This window comes from Scyliorhinus canicula, chromosome 21 (assembly GCF_902713615.1).
Source record: "Scyliorhinus canicula chromosome 21, sScyCan1.1, whole genome shotgun sequence".
NCBI classification, from domain to species: Eukaryota; Metazoa; Chordata; class Chondrichthyes; order Carcharhiniformes; family Scyliorhinidae; genus Scyliorhinus; species Scyliorhinus canicula.
Window position 1 is genome coordinate 21,722,492 of NC_052166.1, and position 19,699 is coordinate 21,742,190.

Sequence of the window (19,699 nt, forward strand, 5' to 3'; positions counted from 1 at the left end):
CATGGCTTTTGTCTAGGTCGACCTATGCGCTGATGAATATGTGACTAAAGGATAAAAAATTAAGATGACTTTACCAGCAGTGGGAATTCACACTACCATCTGAATCACACAATCACTCTGAAACTCCTCACAACTAACCCCTAGCAATTAGCCTCAGATTTTTTGCCTAAAGTCCCATCTACAGGGAATTTTTTAGTACACATTCATCTATGTGACCATGTTGGTTGACCTTATTTAAGAATAAATTCCAAACTCAAACTATCAGACTCCCTTTGTTTTGTCCCTCTTATTTGTTCGTTCTCAAGTTTATTGGCAGCCACCAAAACTTCAAAGTCAAGAGAATGTCTTCTACTTATTTTCTGTTGTGGGATTATTCTACGCCCTTTAATTGTCTAATCTATTCAAACTTATGGCCTCTTTCCACTTTTATGTCTGTTGGGTTTAGTACTACAAGCTTACACTATCAGAGGTTCTTTCAGCAGTCACTTCTGGACTCGCTATCACAACTTGCAATGTGCTTTCTTACTTTCCACTCTGTCACACTGTTTTGCCAGTTTATAGGCCTCGTTTCTTGGCCATCATCCTGAATATTCAATCAATATATGATTCCTGCACATCGCTCAATTGTTGCATCCCACCATTCAATAGACCCATCTAGAATACATCACTCCAATTACCCACTCTGGGTAATTTGTCTGTGAATGTCATGTGTGTCATGATCCAGCATTACACTATCCAGCCCTTGATCTCCTGCATTTCAGAACCCTCATAACAAAAGCACGTGAATACTTGAGGTACAAGGTGCCTTGTTTACTCTGTCACCTGCTCAGAGTCTGGGATTTTGTCAATTCCAATTGTTTGTGAAGAATGAACACTAACGGTAATAATTTGATTGCCATGTTTGATAGGTACTGTCTTAAAATCACAACCTTAGTAGTGCCTTTCCAGTCTCAGTTGCCCTCTCATCAGATTTCCTGAACTAAGTTCTGTTTTAGATGGTCTTGTATGATGTCACAGTGCTTGCCAAACTTTCTCTAAGATCTTTTAAAAAAAAAAAAAATTATTCTTTTCCAATTAAGGGGCAATTTAGGGTGGCCCATCCACCTACCCTGCACATCTTTCGATTGTGGGGGTGACAACCACACAGACACAGGGAGAATGTGCATGGACAGTGACCCGGGGCCGGGATCGAACCCCAGTCCTCGGTGCCGTGAAGCAGCAATGCTAACCACTGCACCACCGTGCCGCCCAATTCTTTAAGATCTTTGATGAAACATGGAAGGCATTGAAATGTGCAGAAATAAATGCAACAAATTGTAATAACCAAAATTTATAAAAACAGCAAATGCTGGATAAACTCAGCAAGTCTGGCATTTTCTTATCCAACTTTTTCTGTTTTTATTTTGAATTTCCAGAATCCACAGTATTTTTGCTTATATTAAATTATAATGCCTTCTACAGACGGAAGAGCAACACACAGAGTATTAGACAATTTGGGATTTTTCCCACAGGGTAATTGATAGGGACTATATGATTCAACAATTTGGACTGAATTTTGTGCATGAACTGCCCGTGCCAGGTCTGTGGTATTTTTTTGGGTATGCCAGGTCTGTCAGTCCACTTGCAGTCTGGTCCGGCTAATATTTTATACAGTAAACAATTGATCACTGCATGATTCTTTTCGCAAAGACAGGTGCTGAAAGGACTTTGAGCTGCAGTATTCGTGACCATGATCTTCATATTTTCATATACGTCTCTGAGCTGGTTGTTGGCATATTCGCCTCCAATATGTGTCCGAAACATCGCTGTTGTCCCATGTTTGACCCCTATCTGATTATCCATGATTTTGTCCTTACCATCTACGTATTATTGTATAAAGATTAAATCTGGTTGCCAGGTCTATAAATTTAGGATGAAAATACTTCTGTCTTTGAAAATACCTTTATGTCCATGGAAAGTACCTCATTAAAATCACATGCGAATTTTGTACAAATTTCATGTTTCCCACTAATTTCTTCTATCAGCTTTGTACATTCTTCAACCACACCTTCTGCTCTCAGCAAGACTTTGATAAGTAGGGTGAGCAAATTGTCTAATCATGAGACTTTTGTTTTAATTCTTATCACCTGATGTCATAATTACTTAACACTCTGATGAGAAACATCAGGTTTTGTTAAGGGGGCTCTGATTAATTTAATTTGCACTTGTTTTCTATAATTTTCCATAATTTCAATGAGGATTTTAGTTTCCAGCTTGAAATTTGTTTCTTGGTTTTCAACCTTCACCTTTCGTTCTCTGCTGCCATGCTGTAATCCAGAGAGCCAGGCGGTGAAGGTTAGAATTAGAGCTAACCTTTACACACTTGCAAACTTTATTTGCAGAGATGAACATTTCAAACACACACTTCCGAACCCAACCAAGTACAGTTTCAGTTTGTTCCGATGCGTGGGAGAGCAAATGAATTCCTGGTTAATGACCATTGCTTGCATGCAATTAATTACAATGAATATATAATTAACATGCCTGGCCTGCAGGAAGGAAAGATTGGACTTGCTTGCTCTGCTTTGTTTTTGTTTCCTTGTATGCCTTATGGAACTATGAAACTATGAACTATGAGGTCGTTCAAGCCACTGACTGTGCCTGACTGAAAGAATCATTCAATTCTTTCACTCCTCCGCTCTCTTCCACAGGCTGTTGCATCTTTCTATTTCAAGTAGTTATCCAATTCGTTTTTGAAAGTTTCTGTTGAATCTATTTCCACCACCCTGTCGGGCAGTATGTTCCAGGTTGTAACAATTCGCTATTCAAAACAAAACTTCGATTTGCTCTCTGACTTTTTTGACATTTATTTTGTATATGTGCCCTCTGGTTAACAACCCTCCTGCTCATGGAAACAATTTCTATTAATTACTTTATTAAAACCCCTCATGAGTGTTTTGTCCCAATGCTTTATCATTCAATCAGACGGGTGAGATGGTCTCACATCTGGACTCCACTCTGATGGTGATTATTCAGAAGGTGATATTTTTCAGATGGTGCGGCAGTAGAGTAAACTTTCCCTCGCAGGCTGGGCCAGTGCAACAAGAATATGACCTATTCAGGGGAAAAAACATATCTGAGTAGTTTTACTTAGATGAACAAAATCAATTGCATTCAGAAGCCAGGAAATGTCTCTCTCAGTTGCTTCCGTGAAGTTGTAAACCAGCATATAGCGTGCTGGATTTGATCTCCAAACCATGACTGTATTTTCTGACTTGTGGTCAAGTCAGAGGTGGAACAGCATCCGCAAAATATCCACTCTGGAATCCACAAATACAACCTATCCGATCCAGGCTGTCATTCCTTTGTAGCCTGGTCAGATTCATGCTTTTAATGAAGGTACCAAAGGTCCATATGTCTTAGCTGCCTGCAATAATGATTGTTTACTCTTTTTGTCACTTAAAATAGCTTCTTGTTATAGTGGTACTTGGGATGCAATGACATGCCAGAGCTTGAATGGGGTAACTGGGATTGTTTATCATCTCGTGCACCTCCACTATTTACAGATACTGGATCTGAAGGTGGTGGTGATGACAGGATGCTTGAATATTTGAACCACAAAGTGGCACATTATTAGAGTTTTAACATTCCTGTTAAATTAATTGCCCTTTATTGCCCCCATTTTTTACAATTGTTGCAACCAATTTTTGTGTGACCGTGCCCCTTTTTTCTTGCTCCTGCGTCCTTCTCCCCAGTTGTCTTTGAGTTCCCACTCTGGACAATTCAATTGCAATAAACCGGTGCTGCTTTTTCCGTGATGCAACTGGTGAATTGCTGATGAGAAGTTTGGATCATCGGAGCTTTATCAAGTGGACGAAAATAGACATGACAGGGCTGGTGCCGTTTCATAGCACAAAACAGACTGTGGGTAGCCCTCCTTCCTAATGGCGTTCCCTAAGGGCAGCACGGTAGCCTTGTGGATAGCACAATCGCTTCACAGCTCCAGGGTCACAGGTTCAATTCCGGCTTGGGTCACTGTCTGTGCGGAGCCTGCACATCCTCTCCATGTGTGCGTGGGTTTCCTCCGGGTGCTCCGGTTTCCTCCCACAGTCCAAAGATGTGCAGGTTAGGTGGATTGGACATGATAAAATTGCCCTTAGTGTCCAAAATTGCCCTTAGTGTTGGGTGGGGTTACTGGGTTATGGGGATAGGGTGGAGGTGTTAACCTTGGGTAGGGTGCTCTTTCCAGGAGCCGGTGCAGACTCGATGGGCCGAATGGCCTCCTTCTGCACTGTAAATTCTATGAAAACGTGCATGCCTTGCTGCTTGTCGGCAGAGGGAACAATAGTATTTAGGAGCAAATGGGACAGAGTGGGCAGGATGATAGCTGCATCTCGGCTAACAAGTGATCCACATTCATACAAACAATGAGCCCTGAAAATGAAGGTACCACTATAGTTGAACCCTCGGACAACCACTGCATATTTTAGACCCTTGCAATTTAAGATTTGTTATTTACTGTAGAGCTGTATCTCGTAAATATAAAATGCACGCAGGTTAGATACATACAGAACACAGATATATGTGGGAATGCATAACAATTCTGAGTCTTAAAATGTTAGTTTTCCTCGAAATTACAATATTATATCCACTGCAACCCAGATATATTTCCATTTCTGTTTAGGTACTTACCAACATTCATGTTGGTTTCAAATAACCGTTGGACATTTAGTTAGAAACTATAGTCGAAAATTAACCTGCAGTCAGGCAGGGTACAAAGTGTCTGATCTGGTAAAGGTTTAATCCTGGGAAAATGGCAAATGCTTGAACGTGGCTTAAGTGATGCCAGTGAGGGGGCACCAACTGTGGGGAGACAGCATGGCAGTACTTATTTTGTGATGTCAATAGAGTTCAGATATTTAGACCAGGCTGATTCTGAATGTATTTGTGATACATTTGGATGAATGAGGAGAGGCAGTACAAACTAAACTGCAGATTTAAAATATGGCACAGTGGTTAGCACTGCTGCATCACAGCGCTAGGGACCCGGGTTCAATTCCAACCTTGGGTGACTGTGTGGGGTTTGCATGTTTCTATGTTTGCATGTTGCCTACTGCTCCTAATTCCTATGTTCTCCCCATGTCTGTGTGGGGCACCCCCTACGGGTGCTCCGGTTTCCTCCCACAGACCAAACCTGCAGGCTAGGTAAGTTGGCCATGCAGAATTGCCCCTTAGTGTCCAAAGGTTTAGTTGTTACAGGGTTAGGGTGGGGAGTGGGCTCTTTCTGAGCTCTTTCGGAGGGTCAGTGCAGACTCAGTAGGCCAAATGGCCTCCTTCTGCACTGTAGGTGTTCTATGAAAATGGGTGCAGGAATGAAAAACCCTTTATGTGCAATCTTTGAAGGTGGCAGGACAAGACAATTCAAATAGCATCTGGGTCCCTGGACTATAGCGAAACATTAATAAATGTAATTTCCTTGCTTTATGAATGGTTAGAAGCGGCAGCTCTGTGCATCTGGCCAAATTATTTACACCACGTAGGTACGCGACTGTTTGCGGGGGTATGGGGAAGGGGTGGCGGGGACTGGGGCAAATATACATTTGGATGCCGGGGAGATAACCACAGTGTGCGACACCTGGCCGGGTCGCGTGCCGCTGTCGCCCGCCTCTCCCGGACGGCTCTCGCCGCCGTCCCCCGCTCGCCTCCGCTGCTCCTCCTGTCCTCCATCCCCAACCTCCTCGTTCCCCGCTCCTGGAGATGTCATGCACATTTTGGCACCCCGTGCCTTCCTTCCGGCTCCCGTTTCCCTGCCCCCCGCCCCATCCCGCTGGTTCCCCTCTCCTGTCCCCCCTCCCTTCACGGTTCGCCCCTCCCTCCTCAAGTTCAGCTGTCTCTCACCACCCCCCCCCCCTCCCTCCACGGTTCGCCCCTCCCTCCTCAAGTTCAGCTGTCTCTCACCCCCCCCCCCCCCCCCCCCCCCCCTCCCCCCCGGCCACAAACAGGTCCCGGAACAGTCTCCCCCACTCCCCCGGTCTCTCCCTTCTCCCTACTCCCCCCATTTGCTCTCCCGGCTCTGACGAGTGTTCCCCCCCATCCCCTGCCTGGTGCCTCCCACCCCCCCCTGTTGGGGGCGCGCTGCGGCCCTGCTTTGTTGCGTGCCCCCGGCGCTAGCTTTCCTGCTAGTACGGTGGCCTCCCTCTCGGGCTTAATTGTCTTGCTTATCCCCCGCCTGGCCTCTACGGTTTTCTGCCCGTTCTTCCCCCATCCTATCCTGCACCCTTCCCGCTTGCTCTCCCTTCTCCATTGCTCTCGTTCCCTCCCGCTGGGGCCTGGCCTCCCAACTGGAGCGGTCCCACGGGCAGTGGTTTGTTCTTTGTTCTGGGTGTTCTTGCCGTGGCGGCGGGGGGCCTGGCCTTGCCCCCCCCCCCTCGGCGTGTCATTGCCCCATGCCAGGGACCCCTCGTCCCTACCCTCGCTGGTGGTTTTCCAGCCCGTGCTCTTCGATGAACCTGTTTGCCTCAGCGGGGGCTGTAAAGAAGTGCTCCCTGTTTTGGTATGTGACCCAGAGTTTCGCTGGGTACAGCATACCAAAACACGGGCAGCACGGTAGCATTGTGGATAGCACAATCGCTTCACAGCTCCAGGGTCCCAGGTTCGATTCCGACTTGGGTCACTGTCTGCGCGGAGTTTGCACATCCTCCCCGTGTGTGTGCGTGGGTTTCCTCCGGGTACTCCGGTTTCCTCCCACAGTCCAAAGATGTGCAGGTTAGGTGGATTGGCCTTGCTAAATTGCCCTTAGTGACCAAAATTGCCCTTAGTGTTGGGAGGGGTTACTGGGCTATGGGGATAGGGTGGAGGTGTTGACCTTGGGTAGGATGCTCTTTCCAAGAGCCGGTGCAGACTCGCTGGGCCGAATGGCCTCCTTCTGCACTGTAGATTCTATGTATGTAAAACGCACGTTGCTCCTGTGGAGAGCTGCTTTCGCCCTGTTGAACTCAGCCCGTCTCCTGGGTATATCTGCCCCAAGATCCTCATAAATTCGAATCGCGTGGACTTCCCATTTGCAGGCTCTATTTTTCCTGGCCCAGCGCAGGATTGCCTCCCTATCTTGGTATCTGTGCAGTTTAGCTGTGACTGCTCTTGGGTGGTCCCCTGCCTTGGGCTTCGGGTGCAGCGACCGATGCGCTCTGTCCAATTCTGGTGGGTTGTGGAAAGTTGTCTTCTCCACTAAGTTGTCCAGCATCTCAGCCACGTATGCTGTGGGGTTTCTACCCTCGATCCCGTCTGGCAGGCCCACTATCCTTACATTTTGCCTTCTCGACCGGTTTTCCTGGATTTAGATTTAAGGTAATTGGCAAAATAACTAAGGGAGCTGAGGAGCATGTTCTTTATGCAGCGAGTTAGATGATCTGGATTGTGCTTCCTTGAAAAGGTAGTGGAAGCAAGGCCCACTAGCAACCCTCAAAAGAGGAATAGGATATATACTTAAAAAGAAAAATATTGCAACACTATGAGGAAAGAGCAGAAGAGTAGGACCAATTTAATAAGTCAACTATGTAGCCAACTTTGGCAGGATAAATTTAATGGCCTCTTCTTTGATTTGAGTATACCATGTGTACCATAGTACATTTGAAGAATGTAAACGTTTGAAAATGTTTTGGTCAATGATAACGGTATTGCACAGTATAGCATCAAGTCATGCAGCCCTGAAGGTTTTGTTTTAATCCTCAGTTTGTGCTGTATTCGCCAATCTTACTCTGGCTGTGGAAACCGTGCTGCAATTGAACTCTAGGGTTGTGGAAACCGTGCTGCAATTGAACTCTAGGTTTGTGGAAACCGTGCTGCAATTGAACTCTAGGGTTGTGGAAACCGTGCTGCAATTGAACTCTGATCTGGCTTGCAGCAGTGGTGACTGCATAATAATAATCTTTATTGTCACAAGTAGGCTTGTATTAACACCGCAATGAAGTTACTGTGAAAATCCCTAGTCGCCACATTCCGGTACACACAGGGAGAATTCGGAATGTTCAAATTGCCTAACAGCACTTCTTTCAGGACTTGTGGGAGGAAACCGGATCACTTGGAGGAAACATATACAGGGAGCACCAGCAGATTCCACACAGACAGTGACCCAAGTCGGGAATCGAACCTGGGACCCTGGAGCTGTGAAGCAACAGTGCTACCCACTGTGCTACCGTGCTGCCTTGGATAGTAAAGTGCGTGTGAGAAATGGGGAAAGCAAGACTGGACCATCCAGTGTTGTGCCTCATGATAGAATAGAGTGCCAGTATCTGTTGTCTAGGCTGACATGGACAGCTGTCACTTGAGTGAGGTACCGAATGGCAGACCTATGGAGCTGTGGTGTTCCCGTGGGCCCAGGTAGAAAGCTGAGCTTGAGGAGAGCAGGGAGTGGGGCCGACCTTTGAACTCGCTCCCTGAGTGTGTGGGATCATGGAATGAACCTTTAAGTTCTATGATGAAGGAGGGAAAGAATTTGCGGCTTGGGAAGATGGTCAGTGGTTATGGAAAAATGTGGTTGTGTTGATGTCAATGTGAGAGCAAAGTGTGTTTTTTAGTATTTAAGTTAAATGTTTTCCTTTATTTCTCCAGCTGACGGGAATGATGATTGGAGCGCTTGCTGCAATTCTTATCGTAGCAATTATTGTGTTTTTCATCTACAGAAGATTGAAACAGTCAAGTAAGTATATGCCAGACTCGTGAGCTAATGAAATAATTTGAATACTAACATGCTCCCGGCCTGCACCCAGTCCCATCTTTTAACCATGCTTCAAGAGTAAAATATCCCCCAAATCAGCACACAATTTTCTTTTCTTTAATGTCAGTGAACTTTTATTAATTTTCTTCCTTACAGGAAACGATTGTGGAACACCGCTATGTTTTTGCAGACAGATATACCATCTACCATCATGTGACAGAGCACCAGTAGTTAGACGATACACATGCTGCACTCCATCATGTTAGGGGTTGTGAGCATACTCTGAGCTATGAACAGGAAATCCGCTATCGCGTAGACTAATAAAGAACAGTGAGAAAAGCCCACCATTGTTGACTAGGCGTGTTTCTTCCTTGTGGTGATCTGAGTTGCCCCCCAAGTTTTCTCATCAATGAATGTTCAACAGTTTGCGATTGTTTCTAGCCTGACTGGCTAAAGAAGAAAAAGTCAATGGTACAGAGTCAGTTTCTTTCTTTCCTCCCACCCACCGCCTCACTGTCTTGTAATCTTTGTTCTGTCTATTCTAACTGACACTGACTCTTTACAGGGGCTACTGTGGGCCCCTAATAAGAATATTTACAATTATTTTTAACCAATAGTTCAGTGTGCTGGTAAGGTTAGTTATCTGCCTGCAAGCAGAGCATTAATTAAGGCAGTCTGTCCAAAGCCGAGAATCTTCATCACTGGAGGATAGAAACGTAGAAAGTTGGAGCACGAGTAGGCCATTCGGCCCTTCTAGCATGCTCAGTCATTTAGTATGATAATATCTGAACTTCTACCGTAACACAATTCCAAAGGATTATGAATTGAATAAAATTAACTTTGGAGGATAAGGGAGGAATTGACTTGAACAGTTCAGGAGAAATTACTTGGTAAATCTTTGGACCAACAATAGAATCTCTCCCAAAATTCTAATAAGGTATGATTCTGATGTGGTCTATGAGAACAGCTAAGGCTAGCAGATGAAAACCAAGAGGGTTGCATTAGATGACAAAATAAGAATAAAACAATGAGGTCAAAGAATAGATAGGGAATTTTAAAAAAAATTGTGCAATGTGAATATCACTGGCAAGGTCAGCATTTGTTGTCCATCTCTAATTGTCCTTGAGAAGGTGGTGGTAAGCTGCTTTTGTGAACAGTCCATGTGGTGTACCTACACCCAGAGTGCTGTTAGGAAGGGAGTTCTATAGGCTTGACCCAACAAACGGTGAAGGAACAGTTATATACTTCATAAATTAGGATGGAGTGTGGTTTGGAGGGGAGCTTGCAGGTTACGTTGTTCCCATGTGTCTGCTGCTCTTGTCCTCGGTGGTAGAAGTCACAGGTTTGGAAAGTTGTTGAGGGAGCATTGACTAGTTTGCTGTAGCGCATCATGTATATGGTACACTGCTACTGTTGTAATGTGGTTCGGTATTTCATAGTGAATCTTGAATGGTGAAACAGAACCCATTTGGTAACTTCTAACTATAAAATTATCCAAGACGCTGCTCTCCGTAGGTGCTGTATGCATGATGGTTCCTTTCAAACCCTACTACACATGATCTACTATCATGTGACTCCCTACATCATACCATGGGTGGTACTGTTCTCAAGCCCCTCATTAACCTTTGCTCTGCTGTATACCTTTATACTATGGCTACCACTGTATTTGAAGGGAGTGAATATTTTAGGTGGTGGGTGAGGTGCTGTTAACCAGATTGTTTTATCTTGGTGTTGGGCTTCTTGAGTGTTGGAGCAACACTCATCCAAGAAACTGGAGGGTATTTCATCAGAGATTTGTGCCTTGACAGGCTTTAGAGAGTAAGGAGGTGAGTCACTTGCCGCAGAATTCCCAGCTTCTGGCCTGCTCGTGTAGTATTTATGTGGCTGGTCTCGTTCAGTTTCTGGTTATTGGCAAAGCCCCCCAAAGATGTGAGTGGCACGGTGGTGTTGTGGTTAGCACTGCTGCCTCACGGCACCGAGGACCGGGTTCAATCCTGGCCCTGGGGTCGCTGTCCGTGTGGAGTTTGCACATTCTCTCTGTGTGAGTCACGCCCCACAATCCAAAGGTGTGCAGGGTAAGTGGGTTGGCCATTGAAATTGCCCCTTAATTGGAAAAAATGAAATGGGTACTTTACATTTCAGGGCAGCACGGTGGCACAGTAGTTAGCACTGTCGCCTCACAGTGCCAGGGTTCAATCCCGACCTTGGGTCACAATGTGTGGAGTTTGTACGTTCTCCCCATGTCTGCATGGGTTTCCTCCGGGTGCTCCGGTTTCATCCCATAGTCCAAAGATGTGCAGGTTAGATGGACTGACTGGAAAATTTCCCCTTAATGCTCAGGGAGGTTAGGTTATGGGGATAGGGTGGAGTGGATATGGGTAAAGTGCCCTTTTGCCTGGTTGGCGCAGACTTGATGGGCCAAATGGCCTCCTTCGGCACTGTAGAGTTTCTATGACTGGTAATGCCATTGAATGTTAAGGGGGGTGATCCTTGAGATTATCATTGCTTGGGACTTATGTGGCGCGAATGATGCTCGCCAGTTATCAGCCCAGCCTGAATGATGTCCAGGTCTTGTGGGCACAGACTGCTTCAGTATCTGAGGAGTCACAAATGGTACGGAACACCACTCGGTGAATGTCCCCATCCTGCCCTTGGATGGAGGGAAGGTCATTGATGAATCAGCTGAACATAGTTGGGCCTGAGGATCTCCTACAGTGATGTCCTGGGGGTTAAGATGATTGGAGTCCAACAACCACAATCATCTTTATTCCAACCAGAGGCGAGGTCTCCCCTGGTTCTCATTGACTTCAATTTTGCTAGGACCCCATAATACCACTCTTGGCCAAGTGGTGCCTTAATGTCAATTTTGCAGAGGTTTGGAGCCGAGTACCTCTAGTGGGAACCAAAGGTAATACTTTTTTCAAATTTAGAGTTCCCAATTAATTTTTTCCAATTAAGGGGCAATTTAATGTGACCAACTCACAGCTAAATCGCTGGCTTTTAAAGCAGACCAAGCAGGCCAGCAGCACGGTTCGATTCCCGTACCAGCCTCCCTGGACAGGCGCCGGGATGTGGCGACTAGGGGCTTTTCACTGTAACTTCATTGAAGCCTACTCGTGACAATAAGCGATTTTAATTTTTTCATTTTCAATTGACCTACCCTGCACATCTTTGGGTTGTGGGACGAAACCCACGCAAACACGGGGAGAATGTACAAACTCCATAGGGACGGTGACCCAGAGCTGGGATCGAACCTGGGGCCTCGCCGCCGTGAGGCAGCAATGCTAACTACTGTGCCACCGTGCTGCCCTACCAAAGGTAATACTGGGGGATTTTGTAAATACCACTGCTTACAGCAGACATGCTTGTGCAAACACATTTGATCTGCTGAAAGTGGTGCCAGTATAATGTGGCAGTCCTATTACAGCAGACCATTGCGTAGGGAGTGGAATGTTCATTTGTATGAACCGTTTGCCAGCTCCTCTCTAACCTGCTATCTGGAAGGATTAGTACAAACTTGGAGGCGATTAGAATGGTTTATCTGTGCAAAAGGTAATTGAACATTAACAAGGTGTTATTTACGTAATTATTTATGTTTGTTCTTGCATTCAGCGCACCTTAAATTGTGTACTAGTGGACGAGTGCAACTACATCTGACTGAAATAAATGGAACAGTTAAGAAGCTATAACCGGCAACTTTGAAAATGATTAATGCAAATCGTTACTGCATTTTGGCTAATATAAACTTGTTTTGAATGTGGGTATTTTAAGTGATGGAGACTGCAGTTTCAAAGAGTGGGAAAGGCGTGGGTGGAACATTAGAAACAGAAAAAAATATAGATGCAGTGGATTATTGATGAATGCTTTGCGCTGGTTTACACCGTTGGAGAAGGAGAGCAAGTACCAGAGATATAGGAGGATTAGTGAGTGTGAGGAGCTTGCAGGTATTAATACAAACAGAAAAAAATCAAATGGTTGGGATTGAAGTCAAGTTTCCACTCGAGGGTATTAAAAGAAATAGGATTGTACATTGGGGATTTATATCTTTCAAAGCTCATTGGATGTGGTGATGGGATCGCTGGAAGGGAGCAAGCATTAAAATGTAATTCAAAAAAGGAGAAAGAGACAAACCAAGTTACTGCAGTCCAGTGAGTTTAAAAGTAGAGAAGTTGTTAAAACTTGCATTTATATAGTTTTAAGAAAGTAAGCTATCCTGTCACTTCACATGAGGGTTATCAGGCAAAATTAGGCATCAAGCCACATGAGATATTAGGATGTGACCTTGGTTAAAGAGATGGATTTTAAGGAGCATCATAAAGCAGAAGAGAGAGTAGTGACAATGTTTAGCCAGGCAACCCCAGAGCTTAGTGCCAAGGTAGTGAAAAATGTGGCTGCCATGATCGGGCAAAGAAAGGGAGTTTGGGGGGGGGGGGGGGGGGGGATATATAAGAAGCAAGGGTCAGAGAAATGCAGAGAGCTCAAAGTTGTAGGGCTTAAGGATGTTTGAAAGGTCAGTGTCATAGAGGCTTAATCAAGGGCAGCAAATAATGAAGTTGATTCGGATGAGCCATCATCATTTGTCATGCTAGCCTAGCATAAGAATTCTTTGACAATCCGTGAAATGCTGGAATTTCAGAAGCTCCACGCAAGCGGTTGTTAAATAAAATTAACACATAGAATTGGAGCCGACCTTGTGACAAGAGGCGGCTGGATATAGCACTTGGGGAGAATGGGATCAAAGGCTATGGGGAGAAAGCAGGATTAGGCTATTGAGTTGGATGATCAGCCATGATTGTGATGAATGGCGGAGCAGGCTCGAAGGGCCAAAAGGCGGCCTCCTGCTCCTATCTTCTATGTATCTATGTAAGGAGAGAATACTGGTTATGAAATACAGAGTTGAGAATTGGGAGTTGAGATATATCTTTGGGCTAGTATATGCTAACAAGTGGTGACCTCCAGGGTTCTGTACCACAGATCCAGCTTTTAAATTTCTGCCTCTGGCTCTGCACATGTCTCTCTTTATCTTTGTTTTTCTGACTCTCAGCCTCTTGTACCCAAATTTAAAGCTAATGAGCAGGCAGCTGCAATGAAATACTCCTTGGTTTGAAGTGGATGTGAAAATAGGAGTGCCGTGTAAAAGGAAATGGGGAAATGAACACAGCAGATTTTGAGGTTCAGTTACATATAAGCCTTTTAAAGCTAACTCGCAGGTGCAAAAAGTGATGAAAAATATAAAGGGTTTTTGAGTATAAAACCAAGAAATGCAACTGCACTTGCAACGATCCATTTGCAATATTGGGTTCATAATGTAACTCTGGTAGAGACAGGATTCTCAATATGCACAGATTTGCAAAATTACTCCTACTGACTTCATTTTGGGCCACTCCACTTTGGAAACGATACACTCACCAGCAATGATGACGATTCCTAGGATTAGGTATTGAGCACTGATGAAACATTGGGTAAAGACGGGTTGTATTACTTGGCGAGATTGATCTAACTGAGGTGTTTAAAATAATAATTTCTGATAAGGATACATTCTAATTATGGTATCCTGAAAAGGGGGACAATATCTTAGAATTAGAGCTGAACTAGTTCAAAGAAATCATTTATAAACTGGTGCAGAATTGTGTGCCTCTGTAGGCTACGGGTACAAGCCCAACGGAGGGCCAGTAGTATGTTCTCGAATATCTGTAATCTTTGGTAAACCGAGTGCCTTGGCACTCTTAGAAAATATTGTGCTGTTTGTATGCCTGAAACAAATCGAGATGGTGCCCACACATTTAATGGTCCACTGAAATGGTACTGCTAAAACCTAGGCCAAAGATTCAACCTCATGGTCAAAATATATTGATGCGGGAGCTAATTCAGCCTCCTTTTGAGTCTTTTGTGATCCTTTGATACCTCGCAGTCCAATGACCCCACAGGTGAACGTTTGGCACTTCTGGCTATGAACCAAAGTTGTAAAACTTGGAACATGGAGTACGGCATTTTTGGCCACTCTGCAAACAGAATGATCAGTTGCGAAAGATCATTCGTCCCTATTTTAATCCTGTCTGTTTTTGAGATTTAAAATCCTATTTCATTCTGCACGGAAGAAGAATCAATATAAGTAGGAGTAGAGAAAATTGTAAACTGAGGTTTTAAATTTCTAAATCCTGTTTGGAATTTTAACTAATATGAAGACTTGCCACCAGGTAAAGTTGACCAAATGGTTTGATTCATTACCGAGAAACATTGCAGTGAATTAGAACATAAGAACTAGGAGCAGGAGTAGGCCATCTGGCCCCTCGAGCCTGCTCCGCCATTCAATGAGATCATGGCTGATCTTTTGTGGACTCAGCTCCACTTTCCGGCCCGAACACCATAACCCTTAATCCCTTTATTCTTCAAAAAACTATCTATCTTTACCTTAAAAACATGTAATGAAGGAGCCTCAACTGCTTCACTGGGCAAGGAATTCCATAGATTCACAACCCTTTGGGTGAAGAAGTTCCTCCTAAACTCAGTCCTAAATCTACTTCCCCTTATTTTGAGGCTATGTCCCCTAGTTCTGCTGTCACCCGCCAGTGGAAACAACCTGCCCGCATCTATCCTATCTATTCCCTTCATAATTTTAAAAGTTTCTATAAGATCCCCCCTCATCCTTCTAAATTACAACGAGTACAGTCCCAGTCTACTCAACCTCTCCTCATAATCCAACCCCTTCAGCTCTGGGATTAACCTAGTGAATCTCTGCACACCCTCCAGCGCCAGTACGTCCTTTCTCAAGTAAGGAGACCAAAACTGAACACAATACTCCAGGTGTGGCCGCACTAACACCTTATACAATTGCAACATAACCTCCCTAGTCTTAAACTCTATCCCTCTAGCAATGAAGGACAAAATTCCATTTGCCTTCTTAATCACCTGTTGCACTTGTAAACCAACCTTCTGTGACTCATGCACTAGCGCACCCAAGTCTCTCTGAACAGCAGCATGCTTTAATATTTTATCGTTTAAATAATAATCCCGTTTGCTGTTATTCCTACCAAAATGGATAACCTCACATTTGTCAACATTGTATTCCATCTGCCAGACCCTAGCCCATTCACTTAACCTATCCAAATCCCTCTGCAGACTTCCAGTATCCTCTGCACTTTTCGCTTTACCACTCATCTTCGTGTCATCTGCACACTTGGACACATTGCCCTTGGTCCCCAACTCCAAATCATCTATGTAAATTGTGAACAATTGTGGGCCCAACACGGATCCCTGAGGGACACCACTAGCTACTGATTGCCAACCAGAGAAACACCCATTTATCCCAACTCTTTGCTTTCTATTAATTAACCAATCCTCTATCCATGCTACTACTTTACCCTTAATGCCATGCATCTTTATCTTATGCAGCAATCTTTTGTGTGGCACCTTGTCAAAGGCTTTCTGGAAATCCAGATATACCACATCCATCGGCTCCCCGTTATCTACTGCACTGGTAATGTCCTCAAAAAATTCCACTAAATTAGTTAGGCATGACCTGCCATTTACGAACCCATGCTGCGTCTGCCCAATGGGACAATTTCTATCCAGATGCCTCGCAATTTCTTCCTTGATGATAGATTCCAGCATCTTCCCTACTACCGAAGTTAAGCTCACTGGCCTATAATTTCCTGCTTTCTGCCTACCTCCTTTTTTAAACAATGGCGTCACGTTTGCTAATTTCCAATCCACCGGGACCACCCCAGAGTCTAGTGAATTTCGGTAAATTATTGTGGGATAGTGCAACTTTAGGAAAGTATCTAAACTATTTAAAGGAACCATTGGGAGAAATCCACCCATGTTCGCAAAGCATTACAGTAAAGGAGGTGCTGAATTTTTTTCATTAAATAATACCTACTGCAAATCTGTCCTCATAAGGTATTGCTTGGGCATTGTAATATATGTTAGTACAGAGGATGGTGAATAAGGAAGGAAGATAGTCCATTCTTGACAGAGTCTTCATTCTTTGTATTAAATAATGTATTATGTCTGGATATTCTCAGTTATTTTAGCATGAGCTGGTGCAATAATATGTTACTACACATTCACTGACAGTCAAAGCTTTTAACATTCAGCAGTCACTGCAGTTGTGGAGCTGTTCTCCTCTGGTCACACCTCTTTGATGTGAGGTTTTATACCTTGGCTGCTTTGTAAGTGTGGTTTTGATATTACATTACTTAAAATGTTAAGAGATCAATGAGTGGTAGAGCAAGGTTCATCTTGGGCTTAATAATCATCTCTCAAATTGATCTTTTGGTTTAACGACTTGCTTGCAAGAGGAGCCAAATCATGCTAATGCTTCACTTTAGCTTTTAGGTTAAATTAATAACTTTGGAGAATGTTAATTGTGGATGTTAACTCTCTGAGGGGGGAAATATCTCTCTCTGTCCTGACCTTGTTCACTCTATTCGTTTTTTGGCACTTTTTGCCAGCCGGTAGACAAAGCACATAAGGAGCTCTTGGTTAAATTTGTGATGTGGCCTTGCTGCTCTTAAAGAAGTGTAATATAACATAGATGGCGATTGCTTTTATATTAACTCTTTACAAACCTGTCGTATCCGCCACAGGTTTCCATCTGTGAACTCTCCACATTTTTGTGTTGATATTTAAGTTGATAGTAGAGGTAAGTAGAGCCAACAGAATGAGGGACAAATAAAACTTCATCTAGTATGTTCAGCCGTGGCTCAGGGGGCGCCATCTCGTCTCTGAGCTAGAGTAGTCAAGTCTCAGCCTGAACACATGATTTAAGCTGATATATCAGTGCATCAATGATGAAGGTGCTGTGTTTCAGGTGAGCGAGTAAACTGAGATTCCACTTGTTCTTTTGGTGGCTATAAAAGATTCTGTGGCACTCTGTAAAGATGACCGTCAATTTACACACAACCAATAATGAGGTGGTAGACCAGATTATCTCTCTGGTGGTGTTGGGGGATAAACGATGGAGTGAAATCAAGAGTTCTGCAACCTCCTCTTTGGTTTACACAGCAGTCACTATTTATCATGTCAGTGGAATATTTGATCATGAGGGCCATCACTTTGGAGCTTGATTTTTTTTTTCCTTGTGTGTTGCCCACAAGAGTTCCTTCAGTTCATGGGCATTGGTACAACTTTTATGCATTTAGTACCGTTTCACATGGGAAATATCTCAATGTGGTCAAGAACGGAGGTTCTTCCCCTCTTCTTGGGAGGGTCTGATGCTGTTGGCAACAATGCCGCTGGGACAATTTAGGTTAAACATGTAAACATGTTTTCATAGCCGAGAATAATACCTATCCTTGGTATCATTGGTTTAACCACCCTTGCTGTCGGAGTGGTTTATTAGTAACTTGCTCACGTCTGTAATTTTGATTTCTCTTGCAGAACAGCAGCAGCAGGGTGTAACCAGGTACAGATTCCGAAAGAGGGACAAGGTGATGTTTTATGGAAGAAAAATCATGAGAAAGGTAATTTTGCTTCAAGTCAAGTGGTTTGAAAGGGGTCTCTAATCACCTGAGTAGTCTGTGTGATTACTTCATTTCCTGCCACCTAAACGTATTTACGTTTTCTTTTTACTGTTGGATATTCCTCCTCTGCTTCAGTCAGTGACCCCGCTCCCATACCTCCTGTGGTATTGGCTGCTGGATATGCTCAAACAGCTGGGGCAGTTCTATCACACTTCCTACTTTGAATGATTTCACCTTGCGGTGGTGGGATGTTGCGGAGTGCGATGGGGAAGTTGGTGGGATGCTAAGGCTGTGTTAAATACTGATGCTGATGTGGTTAGGTTGGATGCTAGATATGTGAACAGCTGTGGAGGTGTCCTGCCAGTTTGGACATGATGTTTTGGCGTTGCCAATTACTAATCTGCATTGTCTTGATATATGATTTTTTACTATCAGGGCACACACAATCTGCTACGTAGTATATTCACTTTTCTTCTCTAGAAACTGGTTTCATACCCAACTCAGACTGACAGGATGAGAACTATTCATTCCCCTGACCCTCCCTCATGGAGGGGGTCCTTTGTGAAATGAGTTTGGACTGTTGATTCAAGCTCCCAGTGGGCATGGGCCCACAGAACAAATCCCTTGGACCATATTCTGTGCTGATTGATAGCTTCTCTACGACAGTGTAGAAAATGGGAGAGTCAGATTGATACAGCTGACGACCCTTTTCAGAGACCGGAGCACAAAAGAAAAAAACAGCTTCAAATCAAGCTACACTGTAGCCACTGGGCGTGATTTGTAGCTCTCAGTGGGTGACAAAAATGGGAAGTATTCTGTTCCATCGTGCTGATGCCCCTTCATTTTTCTATGTAAAAACCAAAACGTTATCAGTATGTGGTGAGGTTTGGGCCATCTTGGCAATGCCTCATAAAACCAGAAGGTGGTGCTTGATCCTCACAAATAAACTCTGTCAAATTTAGTCTGAAATAAGAGATTGTGGAGGAACTTTTGGTCAGTGTTTTAAGTTTTGAATACCCTATTAACCCTGTAAGGGCCCTTTCTGTTGATTCCCTTATTTGGCCCATGGATCGTTAATAGAGACATACCTTTAAGTTAGGCCGAGGAAATAAGGAACTCAAAGTGTCAAAATAGTGCACTGTGTTATAAAGTTTAGCATTTTTGGGCAGAAGAACCCAGACGTTTTGGCATCCAAGACATTGGAGGGGTTTGTTTAGATTGGCTGGTGGATGACTAATGGATTTGCCAGGGACAGTATTCTGTCTGTCAATCGACAATGATTGGTTCCTGTCAGGTGGGGTTTTCCAGAGAGAATGCAGGAGAAGCCACTGGACTCTCAAGGTGGAAGCATCTCCCTCCCTCCCTCCCTCCCTCCCTCCCTCCCTCTCTCTCCACCCCCCCCCCCCTCTCTCTCCTCTCTCTCTCTCTCTCTCTCTCTCTCTCTCTCTCTCTCTCTCTCTCTCTCTCTCTCTCTCTCTCTTTCTCTCTCTCTCTCTCTCTCTCTCTCTCTCTTTCTTTCTCTCTCTCTTTCTCTCCCTCT

At 44.2% G+C, this 19,699-nt stretch overlaps 1 protein-coding gene across 4 annotated transcripts in view; it reads left to right on the top strand.

Annotated features, from left to right (window-relative positions):
* Window positions 1-19,699, top strand: part of pnpla7b (patatin-like phospholipase domain containing 7b) — a 371,155-nt gene that overhangs the window by 31,607 nt on the left and 319,849 nt on the right. For all 4 annotated transcript variants that reach the window (XM_038782642.1, XM_038782643.1, XM_038782645.1 and 1 more), the window contains 2 exons: window positions 8,590-8,677; window positions 18,077-18,159. In XM_038782642.1, coding sequence (XP_038638570.1) covers window positions 8,590-8,677; window positions 18,077-18,159 — 171 coding nt within the window. The remainder of the gene's footprint in view (window positions 1-8,589; window positions 8,678-18,076; window positions 18,160-19,699) is intronic.